Source organism: Hyaena hyaena, unplaced genomic scaffold (genome assembly GCF_003009895.1).
Source record: "Hyaena hyaena isolate Hyena2069 unplaced genomic scaffold, ASM300989v1 scaffold_178, whole genome shotgun sequence".
Lineage (NCBI taxonomy): Eukaryota > Metazoa > Chordata > Mammalia > Carnivora > Hyaenidae > Hyaena > Hyaena hyaena.
The window spans coordinates 1622355-1636534 of NW_024080807.1; the positions used below are offsets into that span (position 1 = coordinate 1622355).

Sequence of the window (14180 nt, forward strand, 5' to 3'; positions counted from 1 at the left end):
AAAAAAAAAAAAAAAAAAAAAAAAAAGCTATTCTACTGAACTATTAAAACTCATCAGTGAGGGGCGCCTGGGTGACTCCATCGGTTAAGCGTCCAACTTCGGCTCAGGTCATGATCTCACAGTTCTCGGGTTCGAGCCCCGCATTGGGCTCCATGCTGACAGCTCAGAGCCTGGAGCCTGCTTCAGATTCTGTGTCTCCCTGTTGCTCTGCTCCAACTCCACTCGCACTCTTTCTCTCTCTCTCTCTCAAAAATAAATAAACATTTTAAAAAATTAAAAAAGACCAACAATTCAGCAATGATATCGCAATTACCAAATCTATTGGCGTTTTTCAAGCCCCGGCTTCCTTCCTGGTAGCACTGAGCTCCAGTTATTTTCGCCTTTTAGGTTTTACTCTGTGCCATCTTTTCTGCTCCTGTAGCTTCAACTATGACCTTTCTGGCAATAACAAATTTTATCTTTAGCTCTGAGATTTCTCTTGAGATCCCAACAAGTATCACTTGGGATCTTCCTGGTACATTAAAAAAATACACCTCTCTTCCTGACCACCACCAAGACACATAGCTGAGCCTGCTTTTGCTCTTATGAGTTTTATTTTCAGAATTATAGTAAATCAGATTATCCAAAGCCAGAGACCAGGAGCTTATAATCTTATGGGAGGTAGTACGTGTTTATAACCTTGAGCCTGAAAATGTTCTCTTTGGCTCCCATATCCAATCCAAGCAATTTACCCCTTGCCGGGCACTTTGTATGCCACATAGCCCAGGACATGTGCACTTTCACTGAGCCGGGTTCTTCTAGGTCTCCATGACTGCTTGTCATCATAGCTGAGAGGCATTACATGTGCACTGGACGGAGACAAGTTTGCATGAGCCTCGATATTTAATAAGCACTATTTGTTGAGTACTTGTTTTGTGTCAGACACTGTGTGAAGCCCTTTGCATGTCTTATCATGTTTAATTCTTAATGGCATTATATTGTAGTCACCCTTGCTAGTCTGACTTTACAGATGTGCAAACTGAGGCAGAGAGAAATCAAGAGGAAGCAATTTGCCTAAGATCCCAGAAGAGGATAGGTTGAGGATTCCATCCTGGGAAGTCAGATTCCTGAGCCCAGATTCCAGAGCCCACATTCTCAACTACTTAGTTACACTGCTTCTCCACTAGATATTTTTTAATTAAAAAAAATTTTTTTAATGTTTTATTTCTGAGTGAGAGAGGCAGCGTGAGCAGGGAAGGGTCAGAGAGAGAGGGAGACAAAGAATTCGAAGCAATCTCCAGGCTCTGAGCTAGCTGTCAGCACAGAGCCCGATGCGGGGCTCCAACCCACGAACCGCGAGACCATGACCTGAGCCAAAGTCGGACGCTTAACTGACTGAGCCACCCAGGCTCCCCAGGATTATTGCTCATTAAAAGATGTTGCTTGAGATGGCCCATGATTTAGATAATAAACTCACTGAAATGGAGTGATTTCTCTTTCTTTTTCGCTTTACTATTTTATTTTATTTTATTTTATTTTATTTTATTTTATTTTATTTTATTTTAGAGCATACGCAAGTGGGGGAGAGGCGTAGAGGTAGAGAGAGAGAGAATCCCAAGTATGCTCCACACTCAGTGTGGAAGCTGACATAGGATTCGATCCCATGGCCCTGAGATCATGACCTGAGCCAAAATCAAGAGTCAGATGCTCCACTAACTGAGCCACCCAGGCACCTCTCTTCCTTTGTATTTTATTATTATTTTTTAAATGTTTATTTATTTACTTCGAGGTGGGGAGGGACAGAGACAGAGGGAGAGAGAGAATCCCTGTGCTCACAGTGCAGAGCTGAATTCAGGGCTCAGTGTTGTGAACTATGAGATCATGACCTGAGCCAAAATCAAAAGTCAGATGCCCCTTCCTTTCTATTTCTAATTACCAAAGACTAACTGTGCACAACTGCTTTGAATGAGGAGCCAGGATACAAAGTGTAGAACTGAAAATGGGTGGCCTGAATAACTCTCGGGTTGGAGAACTAGAATAGAGAGACCAAGAGGAAGGTCATCAATCCACAAGGAGTTCTCTCTCCAGTACATAGCGTCTGGTGCAAGGCACAACACGGAGAGCAAGAGCAATAATTTACCCTTCTGAAAGAGCTTGCAACCTGGCCATTGTTATACCTAATTGGTCTGTTAAGGAAAGTGCAGAGAGACATTAGATAGGTGAGATGGGCATGTAGCCTTGAAAACACCTGAGTTTGTTAATTGTGGAAACTCTGTAGGCAAGGAAGTTTTCCCTATTGAGCCACAGGTGAAGAGATGCAACCTCCTTGCCTCAGGGCTAAGTCTTTATGCTAAGGAATCACCAAAAGAATCACTCCTGGGGGTGCCTGGGTGGCTCAGTTTGTTAAGCATCCATCCTTAGCTCAGGTCATAATCTCACAGCTTGTGGGTTTGAGACCAGCATGGGGCTCTGTGCTGACAGCTCAGAGCCCAGAGCCTGCTTCTAATTCTGTGTCTTCCTCCCTCTCTGCCTCTCCCCTTGCTTGCTCTCTCTCTTAAAAATAAACATTAAAGAAATTAGTCCTGGGGCATCTGGGTGGCTCAGTCAGTTAAGCACCTGACTTTGGCTCAGGTCATGATCTTAAGGTTCATAGGTTGGAGCCCCACATCGGGCTCTGTGCTGACAGCTAGCTCAGAACCTGGAGACTGCTTCGAATTCTTTGTCTCTCTCTCTCTCTGACCCTCCCCTGCTCATGCTGTCTCTCTTTCTCTCAGAAATAAATGAAAACATTAAATTTTTTTAATTAGTCCTGTTAATATAAAAAGATCAAATCATCTCAAAGCTTTTATAAAATCCTTGCCATGTTTAAAATTCTCCCACAGTTGCCTTCATACTGGCCGTAAGCTTATTTGCCTGGTCCAAATGGTTTCATCCAATCAACAGATATCTGTTGAACCCATCATCTGTGTTCAATACTCCAGGAGTTGTGTGTTGGCTGAGAAGGCTAGCCCTGGGGTTGGCCAGCCAGGGTTCAATTTCTCTCTCTACCACTTTCTAGGTGAGTGATTTGGGCAATTTAATTATTATAAGGTAATTTTAATAATAGCTATCATAAGGACACAAACACTGCTTCTTGGAATTTATAAGCTAGCAGGGTCATAATGACTAACAGTTTTGAGAACAGGCATTGTTAAGAAATTTGTATATATGATCTCATTTAATCCCCACAGCAATCTTATAGCTCCTTCCTGCTATTATTCTATTTATTTTATTTTTTGAGAGAGAGAGAGCATGCCAGTGGGGGAGAGGGGCAGAGAGTGAGAGAGAGAGAGAGAGAGAGAGAGAGAGAGAGAGAGAATCTTAAGCAGGCTTCACACTCAGCAAGGAACCCGATGCAAGACTCAATCCCATAATCCTTGGATCGTGACCTGATCTGAAACCAAGAGTCAGACGCTCTACTGACTGATGCACCAGCTGCCCCTCCTGCTATTATTCCATTTTACAGATGAAGAAACTGAAGGTTCAAAAGGCTAGGTGGCCATTGTTACAGATCTGGAATTTGATCCCCATTTGGTTTGACCCTATAGCCTGAGCTCTTAACAATTTCATACTACTAACCTATTCATAATAATAACTAAATTATTCTGATTTTTCCAAATACTTATCTTTTTCCCTTTTGATTGCTGACTACTAAAATGTATATATGAAGTTCAGTGAACAGTGTCTAGCAACCTGCACATTTTCAATGCTTGAATTGTCTTAGAATGTAAATTGCTGAAGGCCAGAATGTGATCACTTTCCTGACCTTATCTTGGGTCTCACTCCATATGATCTCTCAGGCATTCAATAGATACTTTTTAAAAAAAAAAACAAACAATGATTATTTTTGGCAATATTGGTTATTTGGACAGCATTTTGTTCTTGATCAGGGTGATGATATTTTGAGGGCAAAGAACAGCACTGAAAGTAGAGATTTAGGAATCTGGGACTTGGGGAGATAAGATAATCAAAACTTCTACTCTAGAAGGAATGAAGTGTTCATCGTAGTGGTTGATGAAAGATTTGGCACATAGAAAGTTCAAGTTTCAGATGTCCATCTCAAGAGCTACTACTCAAGGCAATTGACAGAGATTGAAGAGTGCAGGATGCTAGAGAATTTTCTTTCTTCCTTTGTGAGAAAATTGATGTTCTCTACATACTAATTAAATTTACATGCACCATTACTTCCTAAGGCTTCAAGTGTAGGGATTAATGTTGAGTGATTACAGTACCTCCGCATGCTTTCCATCACATCTTAAAATGGCTCTTTTGTCTGATGGACTAGGATGTATGGGGCAGGCGAGCTGATTTTCTGTTTCCAAATGCAGGACTCTGGGGTTCTGTGAACACACCAGTTAATCTGTCAATGTCCCTTTCTTTACAGGAACAAAATAGGAATGATTACACTTGCCATAACCCCAGTTGGAAGATTAATGACATGACATTTGACCATCTGGTTACAGTTTTTAAGTGGGAATTGCTAAATAGAGATACAAACTGGCGATATTTTATTTGGGGCCAAGTGATCTCAATTGCCCTCAAACTATAGAAGAGATATGACTACTTACACTTAGGAAAGCAGCTACATTTTTAAAAAGCTACATGTTCTTGAAGTTTTGTGTGTGTGTTTTTTTAAGGAATGTTTGGAATAGAAAGGGAACAGATCTACGTAAAAGTGAAAATATGCTTAGTCTAAGGTTGTCTGGAAAACGTAATCAGGAATTATTCCAAAAAAGGATGCACAGTTCCTGCTTGGGAGAAGAGAGAAAGATAAGCAAGGCATGGTTTAATAGAAAATTCTTGAGAGACTGATGTGTTGCAGGCTGCCCCTCAGCTGCCATCCTGGCCAGGTACCTACAAGGAATAGTGCCCAGGGCGCCCACCCTCCTCACCCCACCGCACTTGGGACCCAGTCACAACTGAATGAAAACTGACAACAGGGAGACTTCTTTGGCCCCATCAGCTGGACAATCCTCCCCTGATGTCCTCCAGATGGTTCCTTGGAAGGCCGCCGGTAACAGAGTGCCAACAGTCCTTAGTATTCTTTCCAACAATAAATGGGACCCCTACTATATTAAGTGATTGATGCAGAGAGTTTTGCTGGCTCCTTCCACCTGCTCACTCACCCTTCCTGGGCTCCTCACCTGTAGCCCGGAAGCTCCAGGCACACTTCAGGGAGAACCAACAAAAGGGGACAATGGAGAAAAACCACTGAAAATGGTGGCTTATTACATCGCTGTGGGTGCCTGTGAACTGTTTAGAGGGTTCTGCTTCTGGTGGAATGCTCTGCTCTAACTTTGGGAGAAGATTTAGGGAGAAGGGCAGGTCATTCTTAAAGCCATTGACCAGATATCTAATGAGGCCAGAGCCAGAAAAATAGACATCTGCAATGTCTCTCCTTCAACTTCTACCAATTTTGTGGGATGACTTTTGTGGTTTTCTAGACTTGGGATTGTTCTCTTAGTTCTAAAAGCCCACAGTGAAAATCTGTGTCAGTATCTAGGACAATCCCTGGTATAGGGTAGATTCTCAAATAGGTGCTGAATGAATGAATGGGGACCCTTCCTCCCCAGAAGTATGGTGCAAGTTCGGAGCAAGTGCCAAAGTTGGTGAAAGACCTCTACCCAGGGAGCATTGGCCCTCACTGTGGAGGGCTAAACTTCTTGTTTTCCTTTGGTTTAAATGCTGTGTTGCAAATATCAGAGGCTTTGATCTCTAGATAACTTACATGGGCAGGGAGGTGCCAAAGAAGGAGGGGTGTCACTGTGCAATGATTGTAACACACGTGCTGAGCATGACCTTGGCGCCTGGCACTGTGTGCAGCACATTGCCTACATTTTGTCCTACCTCAGTCCCCTGTGATGCCAGGCCACATATTCAAGGGCAGGCTGCCTTTTCCAGGGCCTTCTGAAGGAATGTGATTGATGTGTCTATACCTCATAATTCTCTATATTATCTAAATATCTAAGCAAAATACTGTAGACCCATTTAATTTTAATTTTTGCAGATTAAAGATGTCTTCTCCCAAATGTCACCCAGGGATAAATAAGGCTATAAAACCAAGCTTCATCTTTTGTTCAAGAGTATGCCCAAACACCAGGCATCCTACTGAATTGATCTGACCTATAATAACTGATAAGTAGAGGCTGGTAAGAGACTTGGGAATCCATGAGTCTATTTTCATTTGGTTTCGCCAAATTTAATGCTTGATACATTTTTGAGATAGCGAACATTTTGTCTACCTGAAAAGGCAGCCAGAGATGAAACTTGAGAGTGACATGAACAATTCACGTCTTTGGCTGACATCAGCATCCTGTTACTGCTCCATAGGGCGCTCAGTGTCACCGGGGGCCTGGCATGCATGTGCATGACAGTGGCCATTGCAACACCTTTAAAAGACTTTCAAAATGGACATGTTTGCATGGGGCACATTAAACCAGTTTGGAAGACTAAAAATCCCGAGGTAACCTGGTGTCCTGGGGGTTTCTGATTTTCTCTTCCTTTTTCAGAGGCTCAGTGTTAATGAATGGCTGTGTGGCAGATAACCAGTAGACTGGTCTTGCGGAAAAACTAATTTAATAAAGAAAAGGATGTAATGCATAAATGCTGTAGAGCAAGACAGAATACAGCTGGGGACACTCAACGAGAGACCTAATCATAAAAATGAGACCAAAAAAATGAAAGGCTAGAGTCTGAGTATGGTGTGATTGGAAACTTTTAGAAATGAGCTCCCTGTCCTCTAGGATTTCTTGATGTTCTAACTCTCATCTTAGAAATATCCCCAGTTGTACTTCTGTTTGGTTTTAGGTCTGTGTAAGGGCATTCCTCATTCAAGATTCTGAACATCTGTTTGCAGCATGGGATCCATGAAGGTGTTGCTTGGACTCGGCAAACTTTAGTGGAGAAGGAACGCTTTTCAAATTTGTTTTAAATAGTGCTTTAATATGACACCATCCCACATTTTATTTATTTTATTTTATTTAAAAATTTTTTAGTTAATTGTAATATTTTTGAGAGAGGAAAGAGAGAGAGAGGGAGTGAGGGGCAGAGACATAGGAAAACACAGAATCTGAAGCAGGCTCCAAGCTCTGAGCTGTCAGCACAGAGCCCGATGTGGGGTTCGAACCCATGAAACGTGGGTCAGGTGCTCAATCAACTGAGCCACCCAAGCGCCCCTGACACCATCCAAAATGTTAAATATGACTAGTTTTTGTTGCTATTGCTAAAATAACTACCTTTATGATATTAATCTAGTGTTTGCTGGGCACATTACTAATAGTCTATGAAGTCAAAGTTCAGTTTCATTACTTTAATTATAGCAGAATAACCAGTATCAAACTAGGACCCAATTGTCATCTATGTCCGAATCACTTTGAGCTTCCTGAGTTTTGTTTTGTTTTTCCTTGAGACTACAGTCTCATGGGGGTCCCTGGGTGGCTCAGTCTCAGTTAAGCATCTGACTTTTGATTTCGGCTCAGGTCATGATCTCACTATCCATGGGTTTGAGCCCTGCATTGGGCTCTGTGCTGACAGTGCAAAGCCTACTTGGGATTCTCTGTCTCTCTCTGTCTCTGCCTCGACCTCTCTGTCTCTTCTCTCTCTCAAAAAGTTAATAAATAAACACTAAAAAAAGACTATCGTTTCATGGAAATTTTACACCAAGCCATTGACTACCTATTAGGGCTTGACATTTGCCAAGCACTGTGACAGCACAATATCTGGCACATTTTCTTTCTTTTTAAAAAAATTTTATTATTATTATTATTATTATTATTATTATTATTATTTTATTTTAGAGAGTGCGACCTGAGGAGAGGGACAGAGGGAGAGGAAGAGAGAAGCCCAAGTAGGCTCCATGCTCAGTGCAGGGATCCCACAAGCCTGGGATCATGACCTGATTCAAAATCAAGAGTCAGATGTTCAACCGACTGAGCCACCCAGGCGCCCCAGCACATCTTCTTAATAGAAATGCGGTGGGTGAGAATGAAGTGTGTGTACGCACACTCATGGCATACACACCTACGTGTCATGTAGAGAGGGCAGACCATGATATATGTTTTAACGTTTGTGTAATATATTGCCCTGAGAGAGAGAGAAAAACAGTCACATGTAAGAATTGCTAATTCAGAGTTGGACTGTCCATGAGAGGCTATGGTTAGGGGTCCCCACGGTGGGCCTGCACAGCCCCTGCACCGTCCACACTGCTGAAAGCATTGAATTGCCTGTATACCAGTGAACCTGTGGTGAGAGAGCGCTTAGTGAGAAGTACCTGCAAATCACAACCATGTGTCGCCCGAGGCCCCCCAGAAACACGGACCGTGCATTGGCTTGTGCAGGTGAGCCATGGGAAAGGGCTTCGAGCCCCTGCCCTGTGTGGCTTCACACTTACCCTCCATCAGTTTGATCCTGAAGTAGGCGATGAGGAGGAGCAGCAGCAAAGTCATAGGCAGGAAGACCCCAGCGAACAGGAACCAGCCGGGGAGCTCCCTCAGGAATGAGGACAGCACAGGGCTCATTCCAATCACCCAGCCCCCGGGGGCCAGTTGACAGCAGCTTCACTCAGAGTCTGTATTTGTTTCCTTCTGGGCCTCCGGCCTTTGCTCAGCACATCTCAGTGGAAATCTTGTGGACTTTGCTCTATTTCAACAGCCCTGTGAATGCTGAGAGGCTTGCTAGTGGGTTACTCTGTAACTCAGCTACGAAGGGTGGAGGAATTGAAATGCGATTCTTCCAAACCATTCCAGAGAGGAGCATTTATCTGGCAGGGTGAGGAATGACACCAGGAGGCCGAGATTCCTTTGTATTCAGTTTGTCTGGAAGGAATAGTACCTGACTCCAAGCTAATCTCATTGTTACATATATTCTACTTACATATGCCCAGGCATGGGAAGAATTTTTCGTGCATTTTCTTAATTTCAGAGTTGAAAATTACTTAGTAGCCATGTGTATGTACCTGTGAACCTGTGTCTAGAAAAAATGGATTTTCCTTCACACGTAGTTGATACAACTAATATCAAGGAAGCAGGAACCATATTCTTTCCATAGGTAAAAACTCCTCCTAGTATGTCCTGCTCTGAATAGTTTTCTGAGAGGTGCACTTGGTGTATGTATATATTCAATAAATATTTAATTCTACTGCATGGCAATGCGAAAGAATGAAATCTGGCCTTGTTTAGCAACATGGATGGACCTTGAGGGTGTTATGCTGAGCGAAATAAGTCAGGCAGAGAAGGACAAATATCATGTTTGCACGTATAGAAGGATTAGGAGGAACTTAACAGAGGACCACGGGGGAGAAGGGGGGAAAGGGAGAGAGGCAAACCATGAGAGACTCTTGAATGCTGAGAACAAACTGTGGACTGATGGATGTGGGGGGGAGGGGGGGATGGGCATGGAGGAGGGCACTTGGGATGAGCACTGGGTGTTATATGGAAACCAACTTGACAATAAACTATTTGCAAAAATAAATAAATAAATAAATAAATAAATAAATAAATAAATAAATATTTAATTCTACTAGAATCCAACCTCTTGGCTAGATGCTGGATGTACCAAGAATAGTAAATCATGGTGTCTGCCTTCTAAGAGAGGAAGCAGACACAAAAAGAAGTAATGGCCCCAAGCGAAAGTGATGGAATGGATGCTTTTATGGCCCCTTTTCCTTCGTCCCTCAATGCATCAGCTTTTGCCTCCTGCCTTATTAGTTTGTATTCCTAATTATCTTCTACTTACACAGTTCTGTGGCCCACCATTAGCAGTAGAAAGGTGGCCTCTGAATGATAGTGTTGTGGTTTGAGTGGTAACTACAAAGATTCTGGGAAAAGAAAAGGCAATAAATGATGTTGACGCTGACTTGTTCACTAAGTTGAGTTGCCACTGGCAAGAGATGGGTCTACTGCACTCAAAGCAATGGAAAGAATCCTTGCCATAATGAAAGAACCCTCTGGAGAATTTGGGAAATTGGGAGGAGAAATTGACAAGCCACCTTCTTGGGTTCATGTCTCTTCTCACGTGCTAGTGCTATCCCACACACAGCCTTAATCCTCCTATAAACTCGACACCCTAATTTATAAAATCATAAGAATGAGGAGCGTCTCTGGGATGCGTGGCTGGCATTTCTAAGCAGTGAACAATAAACAGCTTCCTCTCAGAGGAGAGACATCTTAATTGCAGGAAGAATCATTTAGAATAGCCAAGATTAGGTCAGCATCCGTCGTACTTTATTTGCTTCTCTTCTCCCCCTCGACAAACCCTTGAGTGGTGCTGCTGTTTCTTCTCTTGAGTGCTTTCCAACGAGATGGCTCTCTGGTGCTCTCTCAGCTTGAACAGGAGGCTAATTTGTAAAGTGTCAGTCTACAAAGAAACACCATGAGCAGGTGACATTACCAGGGAGATGTTAGGCAGCTGTTAGGCAGACGATTTGTCATGTTCTCTCTTTCCGTTTCATTCCATTCAACATTCAAGCCTTCACTGAATGCCTAGAAAAGGTAAGTAAGAGTAACAGGCAAATATAGAAATGATATTAATATAAGCTCCTGGGGTGGCATATAAAGTGGAAGGGAAGCATTGAAAAGAGACTGATTAACTCCAGTTAGGGAATTAGGGCCAAGTTCATGAAAAGGATTGTATTTGAGCTGAGTTTGGGGATGGAGAACTGAGGAATGACGCCCTTAAATAAACACGTGACAGTCTTCTACAGTGTAGATGGGACTTCTTAGAGAACAGATGGTGACTGGGGCCAAGTAGGTGGAGAGATCGCTCAGGAAAGAGGGTGCATGAAGATAAAATAGACGCCAGTTGCATACCCTAAAGAACAGTGTCACTTAGGGGTGCCCTGGTGGCTCAGTGGCTTAAGCATTCTACTTCAGCTCAGGTCATGAGCTTACAGTTTGTGGGTTCAAGCCCCACGTCAGGCTCTGTGCTGACAGCTCAGACCCTGGAGCCTACTTCGGATTCTGTGTCTCCCTCTCTCTCTGCTCCTCCCCAGCTCACATTCTGTCTCTTTCTGTCACTTATGTTGAAAACACAAACAAAAAAAATGCTCCGACTTAAGACATGGGAAGCAGGGTGAGAACCAGGGGAGAAAACCAGAAGGCTCTGCGGGGTGGGAGAGGAGCCCACAGGATGCAGTGTTGGGAAATGTTTGCAAAGAAACTTACAAGAAGGGGAGGGTGAGCAGTGGTGTCAGTTACTGGCTGTGAGCTAATTCTGATCCACATGGAAATTTCTAAGAGAGCACAATTGGTGAAGTGGATATAAAGTTTTTTCTTTTCTTAAAAAGGCTCTTTTGGAATATAATTGATAAAATAAACCGTACGACTTGATACGTTTTGTATGTATATGTCTGCAACCTCATCATCATAATCAAAGGATGAACCCACCCCCCCAAACAGTTTTCTCTTGTTCCTTTCCCATGTCTGCTCCTACCCTCCTGCTCGCCCAGTCCCCAGTCAACCATCGACCTATTATCTGTTACTATATATGTTTGCATTTTTTAGAATTTTATACACATGGAGTTATACAGCATATCTCTTTTTTTTCTAGCTTCTTTCACTTAGCATATGTCTTTTGAGTCGATCATATTGTTGTATGTATCAATATTGCTTTATGTTTCTGAATAGCATTGCATTGTGTACGTATCCACTTTTTACCCATTTGCCTTTTGGTGGCCATTTGGGTTGTTTTCCATCATAGGCTACTACAGATATAGCTGCTATGAACATTCCTGCACAATTCTTTTTTTTTTTTTTAATTTTTAAGAAATGTTTATTTATTTTTAGAAAGAGAGAGAGCACACGCAGGAGAAGGGCAGAGAGAGGGAGACACAGAATCCAAAGCAGGCTCCAGGCTCTAAGCTGTCAGCACATAGCCTGATGCAGGGCTTGAACCCACAAACCATGAGGCCATGACCTGAGCTGAAGTCTGACGCTTAACTGATGGAGCCACCCAAGCGCCCCTCCCCCAATTCTTTAGGTGGACATCCACTCTCATTTCTCTTGGGTAGACTCCTAGGAACAGAATGGCTGGATCATATGGTGAGTGTTTGTTTAACTTCTTAAGTAATTGTCAACCTCTTTTCCAAACTAAGTCATACCATTTATATCTCTACCAGCAGTGTAATAAGAATTTTAATTTTGGGGCGCCTGGTGGCTCAGTCAGTTAAGCGTCCAACATCTGCTCAGGTCATGATCTCTCAGTTGGCGGGTTTGAGGCCCCTGTTGGATTCTGTGCTGACAGCTCAGAGCCTGGAGCCTGCTTCGGATTCTATGTCTCCCCCTCTCTGTCCTTTCCCTGCTTATGGTCTGTCTCTCTGTCTCTGTCTCAAAAATAAATAAACATTTTTAAAGTTTAAAAAAAAAGAATTTTAGTTTCTTCACATACTGACACTTGCTATGTTTTTTGTGTTTTTTTTTTTTAATTTTGGCCATTCTAATGATATGTAGTAGTCTCCCACTGTGGTTTTAATATGCATTTCCCTAATGATGTCGAACATCTTTTCATGTGCCTATTTGCCATTTTATGTGTCTTATTTGTGAAGTGTCTGTTCAACACTTTTGCATGTTAAAAAATTGGATTATTTGTTTTCTTATTGAGTTTTGAGAGTTCTTCATATATTCTGGATACAAGTCAATTATCACACATATGATTTGGAAGGATTTTCCCCCGTTCTAGCTTTGTCTTTTCATTCACTTACCAATGTCTTTGAAAACACAGAGATTTTAAATGTTAGTGAAGTCCAGTTAACCAATTTATTCTATGGTTTGTGCTTTTCACATCCATACCTAAGAAATCTTTGACCAACTAACTCAATGTCACAAAGATTTTCTCTTATGTTTTCCTCTAAAAGTTTTGTCATTTTAGCTTGTACATTTAGGATTATGATCTATTGTAAGTTAGTTTTTGTATATGGTGAGATATGTGGGTACATTTTTTTTGCATACAGATATTCAATTATTTCAGCACAATTTGTTGCAAAAGCTGTTCTTACTCCTTAATTGCCTTTGCACCTTTGTCAGAAACCAGAAGCCCAATTATTGCTCACTCTGTATTCTGCTCCATTCATCCAGTTATTAGTCTTTATACCAATGTCATTCTGTTTTGATTACTGTATCTTTATTTTTTAATTTTTAAAATTTTTGATTTATTTTTGTGAGAGAGTGCGTGTGCATGAGCATGAGCAGGGGAGGGACAGAGAGAGAGGAGAACAGAGGATCCAAAGTAAAGTGGCAGCAGAGAGCCTGATGTATAGCTCAAACTCATAAACTATGAGATCATGATCTGAGCCCAAGTCAGACACTTAACAAATGGAACCACCCAGGGACTCCAATTACTGTAGCTTTAAAATAAGACTTGAAATCAGGAACTCTAAGCCCTCCAACTTTGTTCTTTTTCAAAGTTGGTTTGGCGGGTACAGGTCATTTTCATTTCTGTATGAATTTTAGGATCACCTTGCCAATTTCTGTGAAAAGCCCTGCTGGGATTTTGCCTGAGATTGTATTGAATGAGTAAATGAAGGGAGAATCAATATGAGGAAAGAACTGATATTTTAACAATATTGAGTCTTCTGACCCATGAACACGACACATGTTTCCATTTTGTTTGGGTCTTCTTTAACTTTTCACAATGCTTTGTTAGTTTGCAGTGTGTGAGTCTTAAATATTTTCTGTCAGATTTATGTGTATTTAATATTTTTATGCTATTGCAGAGTATTGCTTTTTAGATTTTGATTTGTGATTATTGCTAGTATCAAAGGTTTTTTCAATTATGAAAGATGTCACACCACTGGGAACTTCTAGAAGATTAAATATTAGAATTAATTCAAACATCCTTTAGAACTTGGGAACTTTTATTTATTAAGGCTCTGATCCCGATCCAAACTCGTTGCTTGGGGCTGCATTTGGTAGGCATAGCAGCTGTAGGAGGATGGGGATGTTGGAAACACTGGTAATTGACTTGATTTACCAGAATTCAGGGTGGAATTCCACAGGCGGCGTTCAATTTCCAACCAAAATGACAGCAAATTCTTTACCTGGCTCTTTACCATGTAGTAGGAAAAATCATTAATACCATTAGAAAATATACATCTGTGAAAACTGAGGGACATAATACGTTGGGGATTATACTCTCCTATTGATTTCCATAATAGTGAATGCTCCCATTGC

The 14180-nt window shown here is 41.8% G+C and overlaps 1 protein-coding gene across 1 annotated transcript in view; it reads right to left on the reverse strand.

The window, feature by feature from the left end:
• SMLR1 (small leucine rich protein 1) overlaps nt 1-11476 on the reverse strand; it is a 13123-nt gene extending 1647 nt beyond the window's left edge. Inside the window, 3 exon segments of the mRNA XM_039240404.1 lie at nt 8408-8563; nt 8566-8628; nt 11446-11476. Coding sequence (XP_039096335.1) covers nt 8408-8563; nt 8566-8628; nt 11446-11476 — 250 coding nt within the window.
• Between the last annotated feature and the right edge of the window lie 2704 nt (nt 11477-14180).